This window comes from Acomys russatus, chromosome X (genome assembly GCF_903995435.1).
Source record: "Acomys russatus chromosome X, mAcoRus1.1, whole genome shotgun sequence".
Lineage (NCBI taxonomy): Eukaryota > Metazoa > Chordata > Mammalia > Rodentia > Muridae > Acomys > Acomys russatus.
The window spans coordinates 81,480,870-81,503,992 of record NC_067169.1 but is presented as its reverse complement, the minus strand read 5'-3'; the positions used below and the strand labels follow the sequence as shown (position 1 = coordinate 81,503,992).

General features: G+C 37.5%; 1 protein-coding gene across 2 annotated transcripts in view; it reads right to left on the bottom strand.

The window, feature by feature from the left end:
- The window catches only part of Rnf128 (ring finger protein 128), a 104,868-nt gene that overhangs the window by 23,095 nt on the left and 58,650 nt on the right, over positions 1-23,123 (bottom strand). For both annotated transcript variants that reach the window (XM_051141266.1, XM_051141265.1), the window contains exon 2: positions 5,215-5,462. In XM_051141266.1, coding sequence (XP_050997223.1) covers positions 5,215-5,462 — 248 coding nt within the window. The remainder of the gene's footprint in view (positions 1-5,214; positions 5,463-23,123) is intronic.

Genomic DNA, 23,123 nt, shown 5'->3' with positions numbered 1-23,123 from the left:
CAAATAAACCAGGAGGTAGCACAGAACTCTATATGTCTATTAGAATTGGCCTTTCTCATGTATGAAATATTATTATAGTGAAATGTCACTACTGGCAGTGACTGTACCATGTTTAGGTTCTATTTTACTTAAGAGAAAGTGCATCATCTATCAATTCACATTACTATCTACTTAAAGGGTCCCATTAACTCTTGTCCAGCATGGTTAGCTCCCTCCATTATAGACTACATGGTATCATTAGTATTGTTTTCATCCTCATATCTATTTTTATTTCTATTTAACATATGATTTGTAAATTTTAATGGATTTTATTGTGACATTTCTATGCATATGTTTTTCTTCTCAAATAGTTATTTCTTAGCTATTGCTTATTAATTAAATTTGTCCTTTGACAATGTTATTCATGTATATGGTATTTGCTGATTACTCTCTCCCTATACTCTCCCTTATCCTCTTCCAAATAGTTAATCCTCCTTCCACCCTACACATCTCTTGTTTTGCGAACCACTGGGTTAACCCATGGGTGTCTGTTTGACTGTTGGTTTGGAATTATCCACTACAGCCTGGTGGACTTATCACTGGGTATGCAACTGAACAATGATTCTCCTCTTCTGAAAACCTACAATGTTTCTGAAACTTCTCAACTACTCTGACTTGTGAGAATATTTTATCAAGGCTTCATTACATGAAACGGATTTCATTTTTTCTACAACTCTTGGAATGGATTCCTTCCTATCTATCTTAATTACTATATCTGACTCTTCTTAAAATCTCTGTTCATTAAAAGTGGATGTACAAGGATGGCACCAATAAACATGCTCACATAGAAAGGGGAAAACTCTTGAGCACTCAGCCATACACAAAGAACAAAGAAATACTGAGAGCAGGAGAAACAATCCTCCCCTTGGAAGAGCACACCAACTGGTTATCCAATACTAAACAGTTAGCTCTGAAAGCTTACATGCAAGTAACATTATACGGACTGATTGTATTTATGTGTTTATGAACACACACACACACACACACACACACACACACACACACACACACACCAATTAAAGAGGCCAAGAATTTGAAGAGCAAGGAGAACTATATGGGAGGACTTTGGAGGGAAGAAAATGATGTAATTATCTTAAAAATTATTTTTAAAAGTAAATGTAATCACTACCCCTTGGCAGGAAGGCCTTGCGGGCACACAGAAGAAAGGGGAAGCAGGCTATCCTGATGAGACCTGATAGGCTGTAGCCAGATGAGGGGGGGAGGAGGGCACCCCTGTCAGAGGTCTACAGGAGGGGAAGAATAGGGCAGAAGAGGGAGGGAGGGTAGGAATGGGAAGAGTGAGGGGGTAGCAATCAGAATGTAATGTGAATAAATTATATATATATATATATATAAAGAACAAAAAGTAAATGTAATTCCAGCTTTTCTTGCTATACCTATCCCAGCCCCTATTTTACTGAGCACCCTCATATAACACCCTCATATAACAGAACTTAATCCAATGTAAGGATTGTGCATCAACTGTCTTAGATAATGTTAGCATAATACATCATACCTCCCTCCAAATATTGGATAGTGTATTCTACAGTGTTATAGTGATCATTACCACAAGTAGTTTAGTGTAAGTGTGTCATTGGGTTTCTCATAATCTTCACTCACTATGTAGCAGAGCTGGACTTGAACTCACAAAGATGTGCCTGCTTCTGCTGGGATTAAAGGTATGCACCACCATGCCTAGCCTTCCTTAATAGGCTAATGAAGTGGAAAGTTCCCATTATACAGCTTCATCAACATTTCTATCAGTACAAAGCAGACAACGTGGCTATATGTCCAGGGAAATTTGTAAAAATATACGGGAAGCTTTTTACAAACAGATGTGAACTTATGAAAGTCAAATATATAAGTAACATTACCGCACTCAAATCTTTATAAGCAAAAGTGACGACTGACCATAAAATTAATCCTTTTATCCTTAAAGGAGAAAGATAAAGTCTAATAAACAGTAAAAGAAGATCATCCAAAAGCCTTCTGAAATATATGAGAAGCTTTAATGCTATTCTTGAGAAATTGTACAGAGGTTAACTTTCATAAAATATATTATTTCTATGAAAATTCTTAAATGAAGGATGAGATTAGGCCTAAATGCGCAATGAAGCTTGTGTAACACCAGGCAAAGTTCTTTATAAATCTTATTACTTCTGCCTTCAGAACTGTGAATAATATATTTCTGTTGCTTAAAGGGCAGGAATAAACCTTATTACTTGGTAAAGGAGTAGATGGATTTATTATAGCACTTTGAACACAGAAACATGGGTCCTACTGTGGACATACACAAAACGCATTCATCAGTGTGACTACAATCTTTAAACAGTAAGTTATACACGATAGCATTTTTCCAACCTCAGAGATAAAACCCTACATGATATACAAATGTCAAATATTAACACAGTGTGAAGTTACTGAGCAGCCTGGCATAGGAATGCTAAACATCCTTCTGATCATGGGTAGTAACAGGCTGAACCTGCAACCATTCTGATACGCTCCTTCACTGAAGAGGACTGAAGGCAATTAATTCCAAAAATTCTGATGATCAGCATTCATTAATGTATGGTGATACTTAATCTTTATATAGGTTTTATAATGAAATATATACTTTTCATGTATTGTGAAATTCAATTATCTTTTTTTTTTTTTTGCTATACAAAAATGTTGTTGCTCTGGTCCTAAATACATTGAGGTTTTCTTTGCTTTTTGGAGAATTAACACATGACACAGCCAAAACTTCAGTGCCTTTGAAGAATTTCTCGGATTATATAAGAAAACATAATTTTGCTGCTTCTATCACCTGAAAGCATTAAATACTGACTGAATAGTATGGCTAGGTGGCAGAACATTTTGTTGTTACATTGAGAAATCTTTAAGGGAAGAGTAATAACGCTGGGAGCATGGACCATGGAAGAACGAGGCACGGAAGTAGTTAAATAATTATTGTGCTCTGGAGGTATACTGGATTTGTTTGTGAAGGCTATGTGGGAAATGAAAGAGAAAGGGAGAGGGGGAGAGGGAGAGAGAGGGAGAGAGAGAGAGAGAGAGAGAGAGAGGGAGGGAGGGAGGGAGGAGAGAGAGAGTGCTCAATTTTTCTGGCCTGGGGACAATAGAAATTCCGTTGAAAATGAGGGTAATAGTGACTTGTCCTTGTGTTGATTGGGTGCTTGCTGGAATGACAGCCTTGAATATAGAAAAGACAGAAAGAGCCTGTATACCAGGGAAAAGCTGGCTGCTGCAGAAAACATCTTTATATATATATATATATATATATTATATATATATATATATATATGTATGTATGTATGTATATAATTTTTTTTAAAAAAAAACATCTTATCTGTAGAAACAGAAGACAGGAAAGAGGAGCATGATCTAAACACAGATACAGATAGGAGAGAGGTAGAACTACTCTTGAGATTGCCTCCATTTTATTGATAGAATTAGATATAATTTGTGAAGTTAAAGGACATGTCAGGTGCTTAAGCTGTAAACAAGGAATGTAATAGAGTAAGTAGCGAAGAAAGCATTGAATTAATGAGCAGTACTGAAGCTCTATTCTGAGGCTGTGATTATAAATTTAAAGGCAGTATAGCTACAGTTATTTTTCTGGTACTTATGAAAATCGAAGTATAGTCAAAGAGCTGGAGTTAAGGTTTAACCAGGGTTGATTTTGCCATCAAGTATGGCCATCCCTGCATATGCATGGGCTCTACATGTATGGCTCTAGCAAATCCTGGATTGAAAGTATTCAGAATGAAAAACTACATCTCTCCTGGGTACGTGTAGACTTTGTCTGATAGTCATCCCCTATAGAACATAGCATAAGACTTCTTTGTACAGCATAAACATTGTACCAGTTATTGTAAGTAACCTAGATATGATTTAATGTGTTTGCTTGTGCATAAGTTATATGCAAATATTGTACCATTTTATGTGAGAGGCTTGAGAGTCCATGGATTTGAGTATACAACAGGAGATTCTGAAAACAATCCCCTATGGATGCCAAATGGATAACTCTATAACAAAGAGAGTAAAAAAAACCAAGACAACTGAAGATATATACATGTGAATGGCCACAGAATCTTAAGTTGATTAGGGAAGAGAATACAGGAAGGGGTGAAGATGATTTAAATATGACAAGATCAGGGATAGAGAATTGTAGGCATTTCTCATTTCTATATGCCTTTGGTTGGTTTGTTCCACCATTTCCATACTTTGTACTTTTTAAAGCACTGATGTTAAAATATGATAAAATTATCAATATTATCAGTATATTTGGAGTTTAACTCTATTATCATGAACAATTAGATTTTTAAAATCTTCCCTGTCTTAATGGGTAAAAGGCACTTGCAGCTAAGCCCAACATGAATTCAATTCCTGGAACTCACATGGTGGTAGGAGAATATGGACTTTGGTAAGGTGTCCTGTAATCTTCCTATGCACACTATGGCATGCATTCCCCCTCCACAGGCATGCATAAATGCACAGTAAATAACTAAGGAAACCTGCTTTGTCATGAAATTCGACATTCCGTTTTTAGCTCCACTCCCACATATAAATTCTCAATCCCTCCCCCCTCTCTCTCCCTCACACACTCACACACACTAAGCAGTGACAACAGTTATAATGGTTTTATGGAGATTTCTTCATCTGTACTTCTTTTTTGTTAAATTTTGTTTTTGTTTGTTTTGATTTGTTTTTGAGAAAGGGTTTCTCTCTGCAACAAACCCAGGGTATCCTGGACTTGCTTTGGAGACCAGGCTGGCCTTGAACTCACAAAGATCCATCAAGTGCTGGATTTTAAGGCATGCGCCACCAAACCCGGCTCATCTGTACTTTCTAATTCCTTTTTTTCTCTGAGTGCGAAATGCTTTTATAATTTAGAAAAACAGTTCATTTAAAGCAACACATGTATTTACAGTAATTTATAAATAAATGTTGGCTATGCTTCCTTAGAGGTGTAAAAGACTTAATCAAGCAGGATTAACTTCTTTGACAAATGACAGAATATAGGACTTGAGACAATGGAAGCCAATATACATTTAAAATGACTAGATTTCATAAAACATGCATAGACCTTTGTCTAGTAAGTATATTAATATACATGAAACTAAACTGTAACTGAAACGGTAGAAATATTTTAAAATTGGGAAAGGGTTTACGAACCTGCTTCCTGCTTTGAGCTCTTGCATTCCGTAATCTTCGAGCAGAATAAAAGATAAAATAGCCCACAGTTGCTGCCGTAATAATAAAAAAGGACACGGAAACGAAGAAAATTGAATAATGATTCACCCAAGGGCCATGTTTTTTCCCTACTTCGATGACCATTGTTACTTGTATGCCTCTTTGAATGGACTGTAGAATTTTTGTTCCTTTTAGATTGCCAATCATGATTGCAACAATGTCTCCTGCACCTGTGAAAGGAAATGAATTCAATTTTAGTTAGAGATCCTTAATATAAAATGGATTTAATGGATGATTTAAAACATTTAAAATGAGACCTAATGACACAAAAGGATGCGTTATCATTCAATTAACATTATTAAGTACCTATTACATATTCAAAAGATAGAAAGGTTATAACTACGAATAAGATTTAGTCACTGATCTAAGAAGCTCATATTTTAAAGCAGGGATTCTCAACTTGCCTAACGCTATGACCCTTTAATACAGTTTCTCATGCTGTGGTGACCCTCCCCCCAACCCAATCCATAAGAATTATTTCACTGTTACTTCTTAACTGTGATTTTGCTATTGCTGTGAGTTGTGACATATATATCTGATATGCAGCACGTCTGCTACATGGCCCCTTTGAATTGAGAACAGCTGCTTTAAAGGAAGGAATCACATACAACATTACCTATAACTCAACAGCATTATCTTTAGGGTCTAGTTTGCGCTTTTTTTTTTTTTTAAAGATAAGGGCTCATTCTGTCTCCCGAGCCTGGAACTCAGGTCTTGCTGCCTGAGCTTCCTGAGTAGCTAGGAGTAGGGACCTGAGAAAGCACCTGAATATGTAAATTGTATGAAGGCCTTCTTAAACAACAAACAGTCCACAGGCTGACATACAATAGAACTTACCTCCTCAGGAATTAGAAAATGCATATATACTCATTGTTAATATATATATATATAAAGATTTACATAGCAAGATAGGGATTTGAGGCAAATGATGCTCATAAAATGTTTTTCAGCCCATACACATGTTCATGATATGCTATTTTTATACATCTTCAAAGACATGATAAAATTTGCACAAACTACTTGGGAAGGAGAAGTAGACCTGTGGAAGGAAACATGCAACAAAGAGATGGCAATGAGTAGGCTAATATAATCAAAGCTCATTATACGCAGATATGAAACATCGTAAACTATCTCTTTTTTGTACCAATTAACGCACTATGGACAAATTAAAGGAGAAAAGAATGACAAGATAGAAGGATGTGCGTTCATCCAACTAACATTTATTACAAGCAAAGAAAAGAAAAAGACAGGCAGATTTTGTTCTAAGAGTGAAGGTTTTTACATGTGGACCTGTTCAAGTTAGCAAGGAAGACAACACAGACAAGGAGAGAAGTATTTGTTCCTACTTAGCACCAGTTAGGGACAAGCCTGAACTTACACTACCACTGCTACTAAAGGCCTCACATCTGGAATAACCTCCTTTCTACCCCCAAACATGTTTGGTTAGAAAAGCAAAACAACTCTTATCTCAGTGTTCTGAGAATGCCATTGTTCAAGCCATTCCAATGCTTATCAAGGTTTATAGCCCTCCTTGTTTGTTTGTTTGTTTGTTTGTTTTTTTAGCAACCCAAGATGAATGATCTTAAGCAAAAGAAGGGTTCTTTGAATGTTAATGTATTGCCAACTACAGAAAGCTCCTATTGATACTGGGTTAAGGTACTACTCAAGGTTAATGATCAAACTCCAGCCCGGAATAAAGAACACCCACAAATAAGACTCTCAAAGACCTTTAGACTAGAATTTAAACACAAAGGACAATACTAAAATAGCATTGTAACTTTCAATGATTAAAAGTTTCAAATGGTGGTACATATGGTGGATTTTTTTCTTAAGCCCAAATAAATAACCCTTGAAATTGACAGACCCAGTTGCAAAGACTTTAAAGGATTAGGCCACATAATAACTCCTCACAGTACATAGGGTAGGACCCTTTCCTAATATATGCAAAAAATATCACTACTGATCTTTTTATCATTTTATGTTATGCACATGAGTGTTCGCCTCAAACTCTTTATGTGCACAATGTGTCATGCGCATGCATTCAGATCCCCTGGAACTGAAGTATACGTCTGGGAACCAAAGCTGGGTTCTCTGGAAAAGCAAAGAGTGCTCTTAACCCCTAAAGCATCTCTCCCATGCATCACTACAGATAGTTATAGCTCCCAAAGTGCTATTTTTACACACGCTCCTTAAACTCTTAGGGCCCCAACAGATGGATGTGTGACCATTCAGTCTGATAGAGCTAATGACTCATTATCTTCTTTCCATGGAGGAAAATGGCAAAAGACACAGGAAGTGACAGAAGGATAAATTAGAGACAGCATTTTCTGTATCTTCATCTAAAACAAACATGGCCAAAACTTCTCCTATAAGCCAAAGAATTTATAAGTTAAAAGAAAAGTGGCTTTGTTACTTGTCTTTCCTTAAATTTCTAGCTGTGAAACTAAAACACAGACTTCTCTGTCTTTTTCCTGTAAGGAAAACATCTGGCTATAAAGCTCTCCTCAGATCCATAATGTGATATTGTAATGTGTCTAATATCTGACAGCACAGATAACTTTAAAAGGCAAGTTTGGAACATATTGCCATTTAAAACAATTCTTTTTACAACATGGATGCGATCTTCTAATAAGTTGATGAGTAGGAGAAAGAGGTCACTCCCCCCCCTTAGAAGATACAGACTCAGGAGCAGAAGTGGCTACTCAGACTAGTCACTGTCAGACAGATTTTAAAAATAAAAATAGTCAAGAATGTACACCGTGTATACAACAGAAATAAGGTTGTGTTTCAGTCCTCATAATCCATATTAATATATACTTTATGAAGTTTAACAATGAAATAGACTGAATTACACTTCCAATCAAATGAAAGAATGCATCATTTCAGCATGGTACATAGGATGAAGGAACATTTAGAAAAGTATTTTGTATGATACCAGCGATATGAATTTTAAATAAGGAGACATTTTAGGGAAAGACATTATTTCTTTTTGTCGTGTGTGTGTGTGTGCGTGTGCATGTGTGTGTGTCTTTCAAAAATAATTCATTATATTTTTTCATATGATACATTCCAACTACAGCCTCCCCTCCTTCCCTTCCATCCAGTCTTCCCCCACTTCCCCTCTACTCCAGATCCACTCCCCCTCTGTGTTCTTTCAGAAAAGAGTCGGTCTTATACTAAGACTTGTATCAAGGCTGGACAAGGTAACCCAGTAGGAGAAAACGGGTCCCATGATCAGGCAAAAGAATCAGAGACTCCCCGACTCCCATTGTTAGGAGTCAAACAAAACATCACACTAAAGAACCACAGCATGCATTCAGAGGGCCTGGAATAGGCTCCATGATTGCCACTGGGGCAATGGTGGCTAGGCCCTTATAGATTGGTCTAACCTGAGGCCCACACAAGGAGAGGCAGGCCATGCCTGACACTACCTAAATGGCCAGGATTTGGAAGTGGGATGGCTCAGGGACCTGTGGTAGAACCAATCACAACTGACCAGAAAAAGTCAATGATTCCTAATTATATTCTGCTATATTCATAGGATCAGTGCGTAGCACAGTCATTACCAGAGAGGCTTCTTTCAGAAGCTGATGGGAGCAGATACAGAGATCCACAGCCAAACATTAGGCAGAGGCAGAGGAACTCATCTTTAACTCCTTAGTACACAACAATAAATCATGTAGATCTTACTTTCATATTCCTGCTTGCTTGGGATATTTCTATAACCTTATTGGTTTTCCTACATCTAGTCTCCTTAATGTTCAATTTACCAAGTCCCTTTAAAATTCAGTATCTTTAAAGATAGCCCCCTAAAGTTTCATCGAGATTCATTTTCCTGTTAAGTTTTTTGGCACGTGTTGGTTATATCCTGCTCAGCATTCTTTACTTATTCTTTATTACTCATGGAAGCCTGACTCCTTAATCTAGGGTATAAAAACCTCATATGATGTGGTCTCAATGGAATTGTCCAGTTTGATGTATCTCCCTTATATCCTCACTTCAGGCACACTCAGATTCAACTGCCTGGGGCCATTTGTTGCCATTCACTTTTCATTAACTCTACTTTTTCTTTACTCTCATCCTCAAGTTCCCTGCATCCATTCTGATTACTGCCCCCTTTCCCATTTGCCTATGGATCCTTGAAGATCCAGTTCATATGGTACCCTTTATAGTCTTTGAGTGAAAGCATATGTTCCATCACTTTAGTTTGGAATTTTTATTTAGTGTGCATGTGTGAACACAGTCACATGAGTGGAGGTCAGAAGACAACTGTGGGAGTCTGTTCTTTTCTTTCACAAAGTAGTTCTTATGGATACGAAGTCAGGTTATCAGGATTAGCAGCAAGTGCCTTTACCACTCACTGAGCTATCTCACTAGCCCTTGTCACTCAAATTTTAACTTTTATCTAGTTCTTCATTTTGCTTGACAACTCAGTCAGCACACCTAACCTTGTCTCTAAACTAAGAATCTTTTTTGGAGTGGAAAGAGTCTCTTGATTTACTATAGCAATGTTTCTTTATGGGATAGTTAGAAAGCTAGATAGATGTTTTACACAAGTAGAATTTACTGGAAAAATTGTTTTACACAAATAGTACATTTTAACCATATTTATGTAAGTAGCTTATTAATCTTTCTGTATTATGTGTATACACTGTGTGTTCACACATGCACTGATGCGTGGATGCAAGTGCACACATTCTACGACATACTTGTGGATATCAGATCAACCTAGGGTATCAGTCTTCCCTTTCCACCTTGACTAAAACAGGGTCTCTTGTTGCTTTTCCCCATTGCATATTCCAAGCTACCCAGCCTTTGCGCTTCTCAAAATTTGCCTGTTTCTTTCCCTATTTCCCTCCAGGAGAGTTGGGATTACAGATTCACACACTGTTCGGTATGGCTTTACCTGGAACCTAGAGATCGGAACTCAGGTCTTCATGCTTACATGGCAAGTGCTTTATTCACAGAGCCGTCTTGCCAACTTTTTAGTAGCAGACGTGATACATTTAACATAGTCAAGTAGGTTTAGCTGAGTCCTTATCTTTAAAAATGTATCTAGTGCATGCAACCATATATTGAGCTTTGTGTTCCACAAATGAACATAAAACACATATCAGCACAAATTAAAATATTTTAAAACAATCTACAAGCACTGTTTTATTTCCCCGAAACAGCTATGTCACATACTGATTAAACATATACCAGTTGGGCAGCAAGATGACTCAGGGAATGAAAATGCTTGCCCCTATGTCTTACAACCTGAATCAGTACCTAATCCTCATGTAAGAGTGGAAGGCTGGAATAAAATCCACAATGTTATTCTCTGGTCTCTGTACCAATGTTATGGCATGTGTGTGAGCATCTCAATAAAAATAAATTAAGTGAAAAACTAGCCACAAAATATTAGGTTCATTCCATTATATTTTTAATACAGAGTTTTTGCTCTAGTGAACTATGGGAAGCAAATGGATTAAAAACAATTAGTCTATTCTATCCCTGTAATATTAAAAACATGTCAGTTGTACTTGCTTCTTATTCCACAGACCAAAAAAAGTATAAATACATAATAGTGCCCTATTTTCATAACTAAGATATACTAATTATGATTTGTTATTGACAATGGATTACCTTTGTAAACTGTTATTTAATATAGCAGTAATATTATCTGTCCCCAGACTCTTATAATTTACACAGAATTTATATATTATTGAAGCTGGAATAGACCTCATGGATCAGCCGAATTAATTAAAAAAAATCTAACATTGGACAATTTTCTGTGAAGGAGGAAGATACTTGCTTAACTTGTTGCTAATAGCATCAGCTCTCCTCTCCAATTTTGTGCTTCTCCACTGCTGTTGGCCAAGAAGAGACAATTAAGCTTGATTCTATAGCAAGAGCAAAACTAGCTTTCAGAGAGTATATTTGTTGATCAGTGACATTTTTGTTTATTTTCTTGATTTTACTTATACTCTGGATAGTTAAGGTTACCAGACACGATTTCTCTATAAACTATGGTCTTAATATATTGAATCCTCACCCCAGCCCTATATGGCAGGCATTGCTGCTGTTTCAACTCCAAGATCAAACTGAATTCCCAGCAGTGAGAGAGGAAGAGAGAAGATGGGGACTGTAGTGGTTGGTTTTTCACTCTTTTAAATTAGCTCTCTACTTTTAATGACATCTAAAGTGATTTGACTTTAAAAATAAAAATTAAAGAAAGTGTTACCGCTGGAAAGTTTAAAAACTGGTTCTCAGGGTTGGAAGAAGCCCCAGTTGGTAGTGTAGTCAATTCTATGTTGCAAAGCTCCCAGTTGCGCCTATATGGTAAATTACTTAGCTCTGGAGCTTGAGCTTACTAGTAGGCATTATGGTAAAAAAAAAAAATGTATGTGCAAATAGCATAAAATCCAAAACTTTAACTGATAACAAACTTAGTTTGATCATTCTTTTCACTTAGTCATATCTACCTTTAAAGCCAGTCAATGTTAAGGCGAGGAGACAGCTTAGCTGGTATAATGCTTGCCTTCCAAGGACAAGGATCAATTTGACTCCCAGAAACCAACTTAAAAGAAGGCTAGGTTTGTTGGCCTTTACTTGCCATCCCAGAGCTAGAGAGGCAGAGAAAGGCAAATCATGGGGACTCAGGGATTTAGCAAGCCTAGTCTAATTGGTGAGCTTCAGGCCAGTGAAAGCCCGGTGTCTAAAAAGTAGATGGCACACAAGGAATGACAGAGGTTGTTCCCTGACTTTGACACACATGAGTACCCCCACCTCATGCACACACACAAAAGCCAGTCAATGTGTATATACAATCCCAAGTTGTTTGTTTTTCTATTTATACTCCTATTGAAAACCACAAAATAAGATGTTGACTTTGGAACTCCAAAGAATACATTCATTTTAGTGGAACAACAACAACAACAACAAATCAATCAAAACAAAACAGAACTATCTCTGTGTTTCAGGGCTGAGAATTAAATGCAAGGCCTCTTGAATGAGACCATGAATGACAGGCAAGCACTTTACCACTAAGCCACACCCAAGGATCTAAGGAAAGTCTTTTTATATGGCTGCTGTGTATGTGTGTGAGTTTCTGATGCTAAAGCAAATGTAGGTAAGCTTTGTTTTCCTTTAAGCTTTCCTATGGCCTTTCAATATTGCACATGCCATTATTATGGTTTTATCTGATTCCAAATCTTTCAGACTTTCAAATTAGGCTTAGTGATTTTTTAAATGAGCTTTTGTTTTCTTGTTGTTGTTGTGATGAGAACTGAGCCCAGGGTCTCATGAGCAACTGACAAATTTCCTATTACTGAGCTCTAATTTCTGCTTAATAAGTAATCTTTCCTTCTATTTTAGGTTTATTTATTATGTATATAGTATTATGCCTGAATGTACAACTGTACACCAGAAGAGAACACCAGATCTCATTATAGATGGTTCTGAGTCACCATGTGGTTGCTAAGAATTGAATTCAGGACCTCCGGAAAAGCAGCCAGTGTTCTTAATCTCTGAGTCATCTCTCCAGTCCCAATAAATAATCTTTCTAAAGTTTCAGGCAACATTCATTATGTAAAGTTAGCCACTTATGATTAACAATATGTATATGGTCATATTTACAATTTATTGTAAACATTTAATACTCCTAGTGGGGACTGACTTTCTTTTTTTATTTTATTTTATTTTTAATACTTTTATTTTATTACACATATATAAAACAAACTATATACAGCAGGGAGAACCATGTGACAATCATGAGAATAATGAGTTCTATACATGTTACATTCATAGTGACTTGGCCATCTGTATTTGTCCCTTTTGAAGTAAGTGTCTTTCCTGTCTTGTTGGGTCTAAATTTCCAAATGAAATTCAATATCTATCCTATCTCAACTCTAATAGCTTAACTTCTTTAACTTAATCTAAGATGATCTTGTCCCCTAACCAACTAAACTTGGTTGTAAAACTATACTATCTTGTCTTCAATGCCCCTCAGAGACTTGAGAAGGAATGAAATTTAAATTCCTGAGTGAACCAGCAGGGTGGGTTAGCAGCTTCCAAATTGTACAAATTGACTTAAGACAGTTTACTGCCTGACCAGACACTCAATACAATTTATAACGTGGAGCCTCATCTTCAGCTTTCTGGCCTAATATCTCTGCCTGACTTGTTTGCAGGGCAGGAACTATTGAGTACTTGCTTACCCTGACTTGGCAGAGTGCGGCCGTCGACTCTGCCTGCATCTAAGTTGCCCATTTTTAGACAGATTCTGTTTGTGGCAGGAACGAGGACATTTTGCCCAATGGTTGGTTTGTCACCTTTGAAGCCATCTCCATAAGGAGGTTCTTTGATGCTTATCATCTTCTTTGAGGTTGGCTGGGTGTTGTCAGGAGTTAACTTGTCTTGTTGTCAAAGAAATTTAGGAGTGTAAGAACAACTTTAAATGTCATATTCTGTGTGTCTGAGGCTTTTGAAGATCTTATTCAACTAATTTACCACATATATCGATAGAGTCATATCTATCTGTTAGACAGAGGATATATATTCTTGTGTTAAAATCTGCCAAGTATTTGACATGCCCATGTTTTGTATCAGTATACTAAATTCTATAGCAATGACTTAGACATAACCTTCATTATAAGTAACAATTAAGGCCTTGAGTTAAAGAGTAGGTTCAATCATCTAGCTTTTGTTCTATCCTCCCTCTATGTTCCTAAATCTCCCTTTCTTTCCTTTCCACTCCCATCTCTTTGCCTATGTATGCAAGATAAAGGCAAAGAGAGACATTCCTGCATTTCCCCTAATTTTTTCTCTGTATAAGACCAGTAATGACTTATGACCACCTCCTGATGAGAATAAGCATTTGTAGATCAAGCAAGCAAACAGCAACCTATACAACCCGCCCCCCCCCCTTTGAGGGAATGGGGCATCATTCTCTTAAGGTTTCTTCAGGTTCAACTGGGGCAAATAATACCTTGGAATGGGCCCCCCAAAATTGGAGAGAATGGTTAAGCCATCTAGTGATTGCACTTGGTTCAGTTTCTAAATGTTGAGAGATTCCAGGCTTAGTAGGAGATTGAAATGGTGGTCCAAATTAGATCAGAAGTTTTCTACAATGTTGTCCAGGGAGGACCAAATCTGATGGGTAAAAGCAACAGTACCATCTGGGGCTGGAACTAGGAGGGGACTGACTTTCACACGTACTCTGGTGCTTCATATTTGACCATGTCCCCTGAATGGGGAGACCTGGGGGCACTCAGAGGAAAGATAACAGGTTACCAAGAAGAGACTTGATACCCTATGAGCATATACAGGGCGAGGAGGTCCCACTCAGTCACAGTCATAGGGGAGGGAAGTAAGGGGAAAATGGGAGGGAGGGAGGAATGGGAGGATACAAGGGATGGGATAGCAATTGAGATGTAATATGAATGAATTAATAAAAAAGATATTAAAAAACATTTAATACTCCTAAATTAGACAGACGTTGGGGAATAGAAAGAGAAACGAATATCAAACATACACACGTACAAGCTGAAGAACTTTTTTCTTTCATTTTGATTTTGTTTTATTTTTGAAATTTTTGTGTATGTACTCAGACATGTGCATAGGACACCTGTGGGAGTCATTTCTCTCCTCCCACCCTACAGGCCCTGTAGAATGAACTATGTATGTGGTCATAGCAAGCACCTTTGCCCACGGTGATATCCTGCTGGCCCTTAACTCCCTCCCCCTCCCCCTTCTTCTTTTTCTTTTTCTTTTTTTAAAGAGAGTCTCTTGTAGCCCAGACTTGCCTCAAATTCACTATGTAACCAAGGCTGGCCCCGAATTCCTGACCTTCCAAATGTTGGGATTACAAGTGTGGCCCATGGGGCCTGGTAGCGTTTTCATTTTTAACAAGATTTGGAAAATCTAATCACTGTGATTTTTCAAAGGGACATATTTTTTATATGACCCTTTGCTATTAGAGAGAATGAGATGCTGCCACTCTCTACCCAGAGACACTCAAAGCACTTCTTCCAAGCTCACACAATTGATCTCTAAGGACTAGAGTCTCAAGCCTCAAGAAGACAAATCCAATTACCATGTAACACACTTATTTCATTGAATCTATGTGATTTATGCTGTATCATCTTTCTGATTCATTTTTTTCTCTTACATTATAACAACATATTCAATGCAAACAGATTTGGCAGTTTATAAAATTATCTTTAAAATCAATATCAATGCACTAATTTTTATTGTGTTTGCTATCTAGTTTTCTTTTCCTTTGCTTCTTTGTTTCTTTCTTTCTCTTCCTCCTCCTCTTCCTCTTCCTCCTTATTCTTCTTTTAATTTTTTTGAGACAGGGTCTTTCTGTGTAACCCTGGCTTTCCTGGAACTAGCTCTGTAGTTGGAACTGGCCTCAAATTCAGCAGTCTGCCTGCCTCTGCTTGGGATTAAAGGCATATGCCACCAGTGCCGGGCTCGCTATCTGGTTTTCTATCAAAAGTTTCACTGTAACTATTAGATGCGTTAGAGAGTGGAGAAGCGAAACATGAGTTGGATAGCTCAGGCAATCAAATCACTGCCAGTGATTAAACTGTAACTACTTTATGATTCAGTTATACAGAAAGCAGACAATACGGTCAATTTCATCCTATTTTCTTTTTCAGTATCTATACCCAGGTCAGACACTGTGTTATGCTGTGGGGCTACAGTAAATAACTAAAACACAGCCCCCATCTTGAGAACAATGATAATAAATCAGAATGTAGCAACTCTTTTCATTAACTATTTGTGGTGGTGGTGAGTGCCTGTGGATGCCAGAAGACTGTCAGATCCCCCCTGGGAGTTGAAGCTAAAGGTGGTTGTGAACCATCCAACATGCATACTGGGAGCCAAACTTAGGTCCTCTGGAAGTACTCATAACCACTAAACCATCCCTCTAGCTCCTGTGACAGCACTTACCACCATTACTGAGTATCATTCAATTAATATATTAAATCACACTTGCCTCTAGTGTTAGCACTAATGAGGCACTTATTTGATTGTTTAGTACGCAAACTGTACACAAATTAGATATAGGTTCATGTTGCCAGCTGACCTCTTTCATTTATTTTTAAAATGTATTGATATTATTCTAGTTGAATCTTATTTACTCGCAAACACAAACTCGTTAAATGAGTATTTCTAGAGTACTAAGGACACAGCAAGTTCTGTGTTTCTGGACCTTTTTACTCACCTTTGATACTAGTATGTCAAGATATAAAAGAAGCTATAAGAGATTTTTATAACATACGGAATACTTTAAGCATAATGAAAGCATGTTTACAGGACTTGAGCATTCATTCTAGCGCAAAAAATAGCACTCTTCTTTTAATGTAAGGAAAGCAGAAGTATTGGCCAAGAGTGAATCAAATCACAAATAAGAAGGGCACTGAAGTCCAGTATGGTTGCTGTAAAACTAAGCTCATATCCAATACTGTCCAGGCATCTTGACACTGTGATGGAATCAGCATTTGTAAATTCACTGCTATCTAGGATGAACAATATCTATGTGTGAAGGGTTCCAATACAGGAAATAAACAATTCTCCATTAGGAAAGCCTGAAACCAATCACCAGTACTTTGGAAAAATCACTTTTTCCATAGTGGTTTTCAAAGACTTTTTTTTTTTCCTTTACAGCACAAACTCTTTGGACAGATGGGGAAGACAACTGTTTCAGTCAGGAATACCAAAGATCATAAGAATGGAAATCTAAGAAGTACCTTTATAAGACAGAAAATTGCTTTGGACTCTCAAGTATTTCAGCTACAGGATTGGAGGGCACTACTACATCAGGGACCCACCTGTCTCAGCCTCCTAGGTACCTGTATTCTAAATATGCAGAATCCTACCCAGCTTTGTCCACAGGGTTTTGGAACTTGAACTCAGGTCCTAATGCTTGCAAGGCAAGCACTTAATAAACTGAGCTATAGCCTCAGCTTCTGTTTATCCATTTTAATATTGTGCACAGATTATCTCCAACATATTGGCTCATTGAATTATACATATCTAACTGATAACTCATTTCAAGACTATACAATATTAAAAAAGCAAATCAGTCATTAATATCAGCATGGATGCTATCAGAAAAGTCCACCTATGAGGAAGCTATCAAGTTCATATGGCAGGTACACTTTTTTAAGTTTTGATTTTGCCCAAAAACTTAAAACTATATCCTTGGCAGCAAATACTGTCAGTGGTTTTCCTCGAAATGATAGGCTCACTTTTTAGTTTTGAGAAAAGGTCTTCCAAATATTTAGTTCTGACGAGTTCCTGTTTGTCAGTAGGTTGTCAAGTTAAAGGGAGGTATTTGAAGTGAATAGCTAGTGCAATTGACAGCTCTATGCCACACGTGCTTTTCCTTCAAACACAACATTTCATTGTATTGCAAGCTGCTTTATGCCTACATCACATTCTCAGCACACAGAAAAACACATCTTTGTAAGTGGCATAGAGGACAAACATAATAAAATCAATTATTTCATTGATTCATTGGGGTGTTTTTTTAAGTGACCTTCAGTTTCACCTTGAATTTTACAATAATGTTTTTAAATTAATTGTTTGAGACTTCATAAAGTTTATGAAGTCCCTTCCTCTATTCCACCTAAGTCCACCCTCACTTCCCTATCCACCCAACTCCATGTCTTCCCTTAAAAAAAAACCTATCAAGTTCATTGGGAGGTAATGGCGCATGCCTTTAATCCCAGCAGAGGCAGATGGATCTCAGAGGCCAGCCTGGTCTACAGAGTGAGTTACAGGACAGCCAAATGCTGTACAGAGAAATTCTGTCTTGAAAAACAACAACAAACCAAAATAAACAAGTGAACAGCAACAACAACAACAAAAAAATCCATCAAATTCAATTTGTGTCACTGTTGGGTGTGGGGCTTGCCCTGGAGCTAGGTCCTAACAGAGGTCATGCATACTCTTAAAGAAAACTGACTGGCCCTCTCCCAGAAGCTATCAAATGCCCATAGTGCTAGGGATGGTACTTCATGGCCACGTCCCTCTTCCATGTGGCAACTTTGTCTGGCTTTAGCTTACACAGGTCTTGTGCATTCTTTCATAACTACTGTGAGTTCATATGTACAACAGATTGCCCTAATGCATTCAGAAAGCACCATTTCCTTGTAATCATCCCCTCCCTTTGGTTTACAATCTTCTTGCCTCCTCTTCTACAATGATCACTGAGCCTTACGGAAAGAGATGTGATGTAGATGCCCCATTTAGAGCTGAGCATGCCACAGTATTGGGGCATTCTATGTGAAGTTGGCATTTTCCTTTTCGTATAAGTGCACAGGGGTAGAAAATACAATTATTACCATTTAGTGCTTCAATCTTAATTTGTTTGAAGATAGTAGCAGATAGACTTTTTGCCAGGAGGTGGTGGCACACACCTTTAATCTCAGCACTCAGGAGGTACAGGCAGGCGATCTACAGAGTAAGCTAGCAGTTTTCATCACTGTTTTTTATATCACTTGCATAAATGTGAGTACAGTGGATTAGGTAAATAACGTTTAAGTGTTATTATGAAATAGTTTTGACTTCTTGGATGACTGAAAAATTGTCAGAGACCAACAATATTTCTCTGACAACATTTTAAAATGTTTTCGAGTAAATTGATGATCCTCAAACTTTACTATGCATGAGATTTAACTAGGAAACGTCCTAAGGCCATTAGGAGCCAATACATCTGGGATGGGAAGTGGAAATCTAATGGTTTGGCTAGTTTTATGTGTTATTTTACATTATGTGGTCTACAGGCAATACTTTTAGAAGCATCATAGTGGAGTTTATAGCTTAACTGATATTAAGGTTAAATAATTTCTAGACAGTCACTGTGTAGAAAAAAAATCAACCATTTGCCATGTATAGGAAAACTCTACCAAGAGAATTCTATTTTAAAGTATACAATGCATTTCAGACAGGGAAGTTTGAAAATTAGACACATCAGAAATAAGCCCATTCTTTTCCCATTACAACACATCTCCATTGTCACCAATATCGTCTAAATCATAGATGATAATAATATCCTCACTAGTTATTCAATTAACATTTTTGTTTCATATTAATAAACTTTGTTTTCCTACTTTATGAGCCTTAGGAAGGAGAATTCCACGGACTAAATTGCTGCTGTGTACTTGGGCAAAACATATGGGTGCTTTGGAGGCTTACCCTTCAACTTGAACATACTCCAGCACTTGCCACTTTGCTCAGAATCCTTCAGCCCAAAAGGACTAATTTAAGAACATATAGAAGAAAGATATACTCTGTATCGTAAATGGTGTCTAACTCTAGAATCGTGCAGTGTCACTGTTTTATAGACCTGAAATTCCGACCTAAGTTGATATTTCAGAGTTAGACTATGTCATTTTGCTTGGTACTGCTATGACAAAACACCTGAGACAACGTTAAAAGAGAAAAGGTCTATTTTGGCTAAAAATTTCAAAGGATTTAATCCATGATTATTTAATCTGGAAACTTGTCCAGTTGCTTTGGATATGTGGTAAGGCAGAACACTGTCATGGGAGTGTGTGGCAAAACAAAGCTACATACCACATGATGTTTTACATGAAAATCCCAAATAATTCTATTTTACCAATAGAGACCTAGGAGCTGGGGCGAAAAACCTGCTAGCTCAGAGAGGCAAAGAAAGCACCCAGCTGACCTTCCTACTCAGCACATGTCCTGATGGAAAAGGCCCAAAAAATTCACTAACTCAGCTGACAGCCCAGGGAGAAAAGGAAAAAGAAAAAAAAAAAAAAGGGCCAAAGGCTTGCTAGCTCAAAGCTCAAAAAGCCCCAGAAGCCAAAGGCCACAGAGCGCAAGAGCTCAAGAGCTAAAAGCTAAACAACACCAACACAAAGAACCAAGAGCTAAAGCCCCTTCTACTTCTACACGCTGTCTTAATACTCCAGAACTGAAAGTCCTTCCTACTCTTTAATCCCTGGCAGCTGGTTTCTAGCTCCACCTCTTGACCTAGGGTAACTTTATTAAATCCTGTGTACAGAAAATTCTTGGGTTAAAGGGGTGTTCTAGAGCTGGCTGAACCACATGTTAATCACCTGTTTACAATAAACAGAAAGTTCTTGGATTAAAGGTGTGTGTGAGGGCTCAACCATAAGAAACAGGGATTTAAAGTTCACAATCTCAGAGATCACAATGGGATCAAATATCATGCACCAACCACATAAAACCATGAGAAAAAGAGAGGTCCCAATGGTCACGTAAAACGCCCATACCCAGCAGACTCCCTTCGTTTCATTAGGCTCATGTCTTGAAGTGCACCTCTCAGTAGTGGCACAGGATAGAAACAAAGCCTTTAACACATGTTCCCTTGGGAGACATTCCAGATCAAAAGTGTAACATGAGCCGGGCGTGGTGGCGCACACCTTTAATCCCAGCACTCGGGAGGCAGTGACAGGTGGATCTCTGTGAGTTCTAGACCAGCCTGGTCTACAACGTGAGTCCAGGACAGCCACGGCTGTTACACAGAGAAACCCTGTCTCAAAAAACCAAACCAAAAAAAAAAGTGTAACACTGACTAAATATTACTGATGAGGAAAAATTCAATACAGCCTGAAACTGTGAACTCCATGGAAAGCAATGATGACATTGCAACATACCTCTATGTAATACTTGATCAAACTTCTACTTCTGTCACATTGAACGTGAAGGAGGTTCAAACTTTTGTTGCCTTTGGAACCTCTTTCACATCTTCAGTAACAGAGGAGATTTGATGGGGAAAGGCCTCATCATTATAGTTAGGACGAATATTATGTTGAGAGTAAAAGTCTTCATTTTGACTTGGACAAAGACCTCCATGAAAGTCTAATTAATATTCCTTTAGGTATAGAAGTTAAAATAGCTGGGCGTGGTGGCACATCTCTGTAATCCCAACACTCAGGGAGGCAGAGATAGGAGGATCTGTGTGAGTTCGAGGCCAGCCTGGTCTACAAAGCCAGTCCAGGACAGCCAAGGCTACACAGAGAAACCCTGTTTCAAAAAGTCAGAAGAAAAAAAAGGAAAAGTTAAAGGAGATTCCGTAATGCCTCTGAATAATCTCTATTATGCTATAGGTACCCAAAAGTCATAAAATAAGAATACCTAAGTATATTGGGTTTCTTTTTGTATAAAGTATCATATGGCTAGCTTCTATACTATATCTCCCACAAATAAATTTTTAAAAAACCAACAAACTGACTTGACTTGTTTTTTTCCTTTCATAATAAATTGTTTCTAAGAGTCAACAAAGAGATAAACCTTGTGTGTAGATATCTATATCGAATCTTCATCTGAATGATCTAAAAGGTACAAACCCAAATGTTTGTCACATTTGAAGCATTCTGTCTTTGACATAATTAATTGAGGTAACACTACTGACTTAGTGATTTCTGTAAACATGACCAGACTTTGATATTGTTAAAATGATGAGGCCAAAAATAAAAACCAACAGGAGAAGGGAGAAATTGTCAAGTGCATGCTAAGCAGAATTCCCAAATTCTATTTCAGATGCTTAATATTTTGGAGATAAGAAAGAAGTCTAGCTGGGGAGATGGCTCAGCAGTTAAGAATATCGATTGTTCTTCCAGAGAACCAGAGAACCCACGTTTGATTCCCAGTGTCCACATGGCTCTTCACAGGTATCTGGAACTTCAGTTTCAGTGGATCCAATCTCTCAAAAATCCAGGCAAAATACCAATGTACAGAAAAGAAGAAAAAAAAAAAAAAGAAGGAAGTCTATAGATAACGGAGCTCAGACACAATACATTAAATGAAGTTGAACCAAGCTTTCCTGGCATATCAGAGGCCCTGAGAAGTGATACAGTGATATGTACTGCTAGTCTCCAAGACTGGGCTATAGACTCGGCAAAAGAGAGTTTAAGCTTGCCTCTGAATTATTAAAATGTGCACCCAATTATTTGTTTATATTTATCCATTATAATAAACCTACAATGTAGACATAATTATTATTCTTCATTCTACATGCGTAGAAACCAAGTTTTCAAGAGATTACAGGAGATAAACAAACTGAGAACCATATAAAAATCCATCTGATCCCTAAATCCTTTCCCTTTACCTCTGTGCCAGAAAAGGGGCCATAGACATTTTCATTGATGGGGTATAATCTCTTAATATTAAGGTCTTGTTCTTACTTTAAAAAATGGAAATACATAAAAAGAATGGAAGACATGAGAGTTGTTACCATAGCCCATTTATTTTATTTTTTGTGTGTCTTGCTTTGTTTTCTTGTGGTGCTGGAGATCAATCTCAGGGATTCGCATATGATAGGCAAATGTTCTGCCACTGAGTTATGTCCATAGTTGTCCTTATTTTTTTTTCTGAGACATGGTCTCAGCATGAAGCTCACATTGGCCTCAAATTCCTAAGTACTAGGATAACAGGCATTTGCCACCATGCCTGGACCCATTTCTTCATTATGAAAGTTTCCTGTCATTTCTCGGGAACTACCCAGAAAAAAAAATAGTATTATGAGTGTTATTGCTCTTTTCATCTTTGATATGCAAAACAATTACGTATTTCAAAGTATAATACAGAACACTACAACAGCCAAAGGAAGAGTGCTATGTTTCACACTAATGGAACTATTAGCAAAAAGTTCAAGAGAACTAATATTCCTCAGTTGTTCACTATGTGTTTAACACTTTATAGCATCGTGGAGAGTAGGTATTATTAGGTCTCTTTCAGGAATAAGAATAAGATAACTTGGATTCAGGTCACCAAAATGCCCAATATTATATATTTATTCATGGGTAAAACAGGAATTCATGCCAAGCAATTAGACTCAA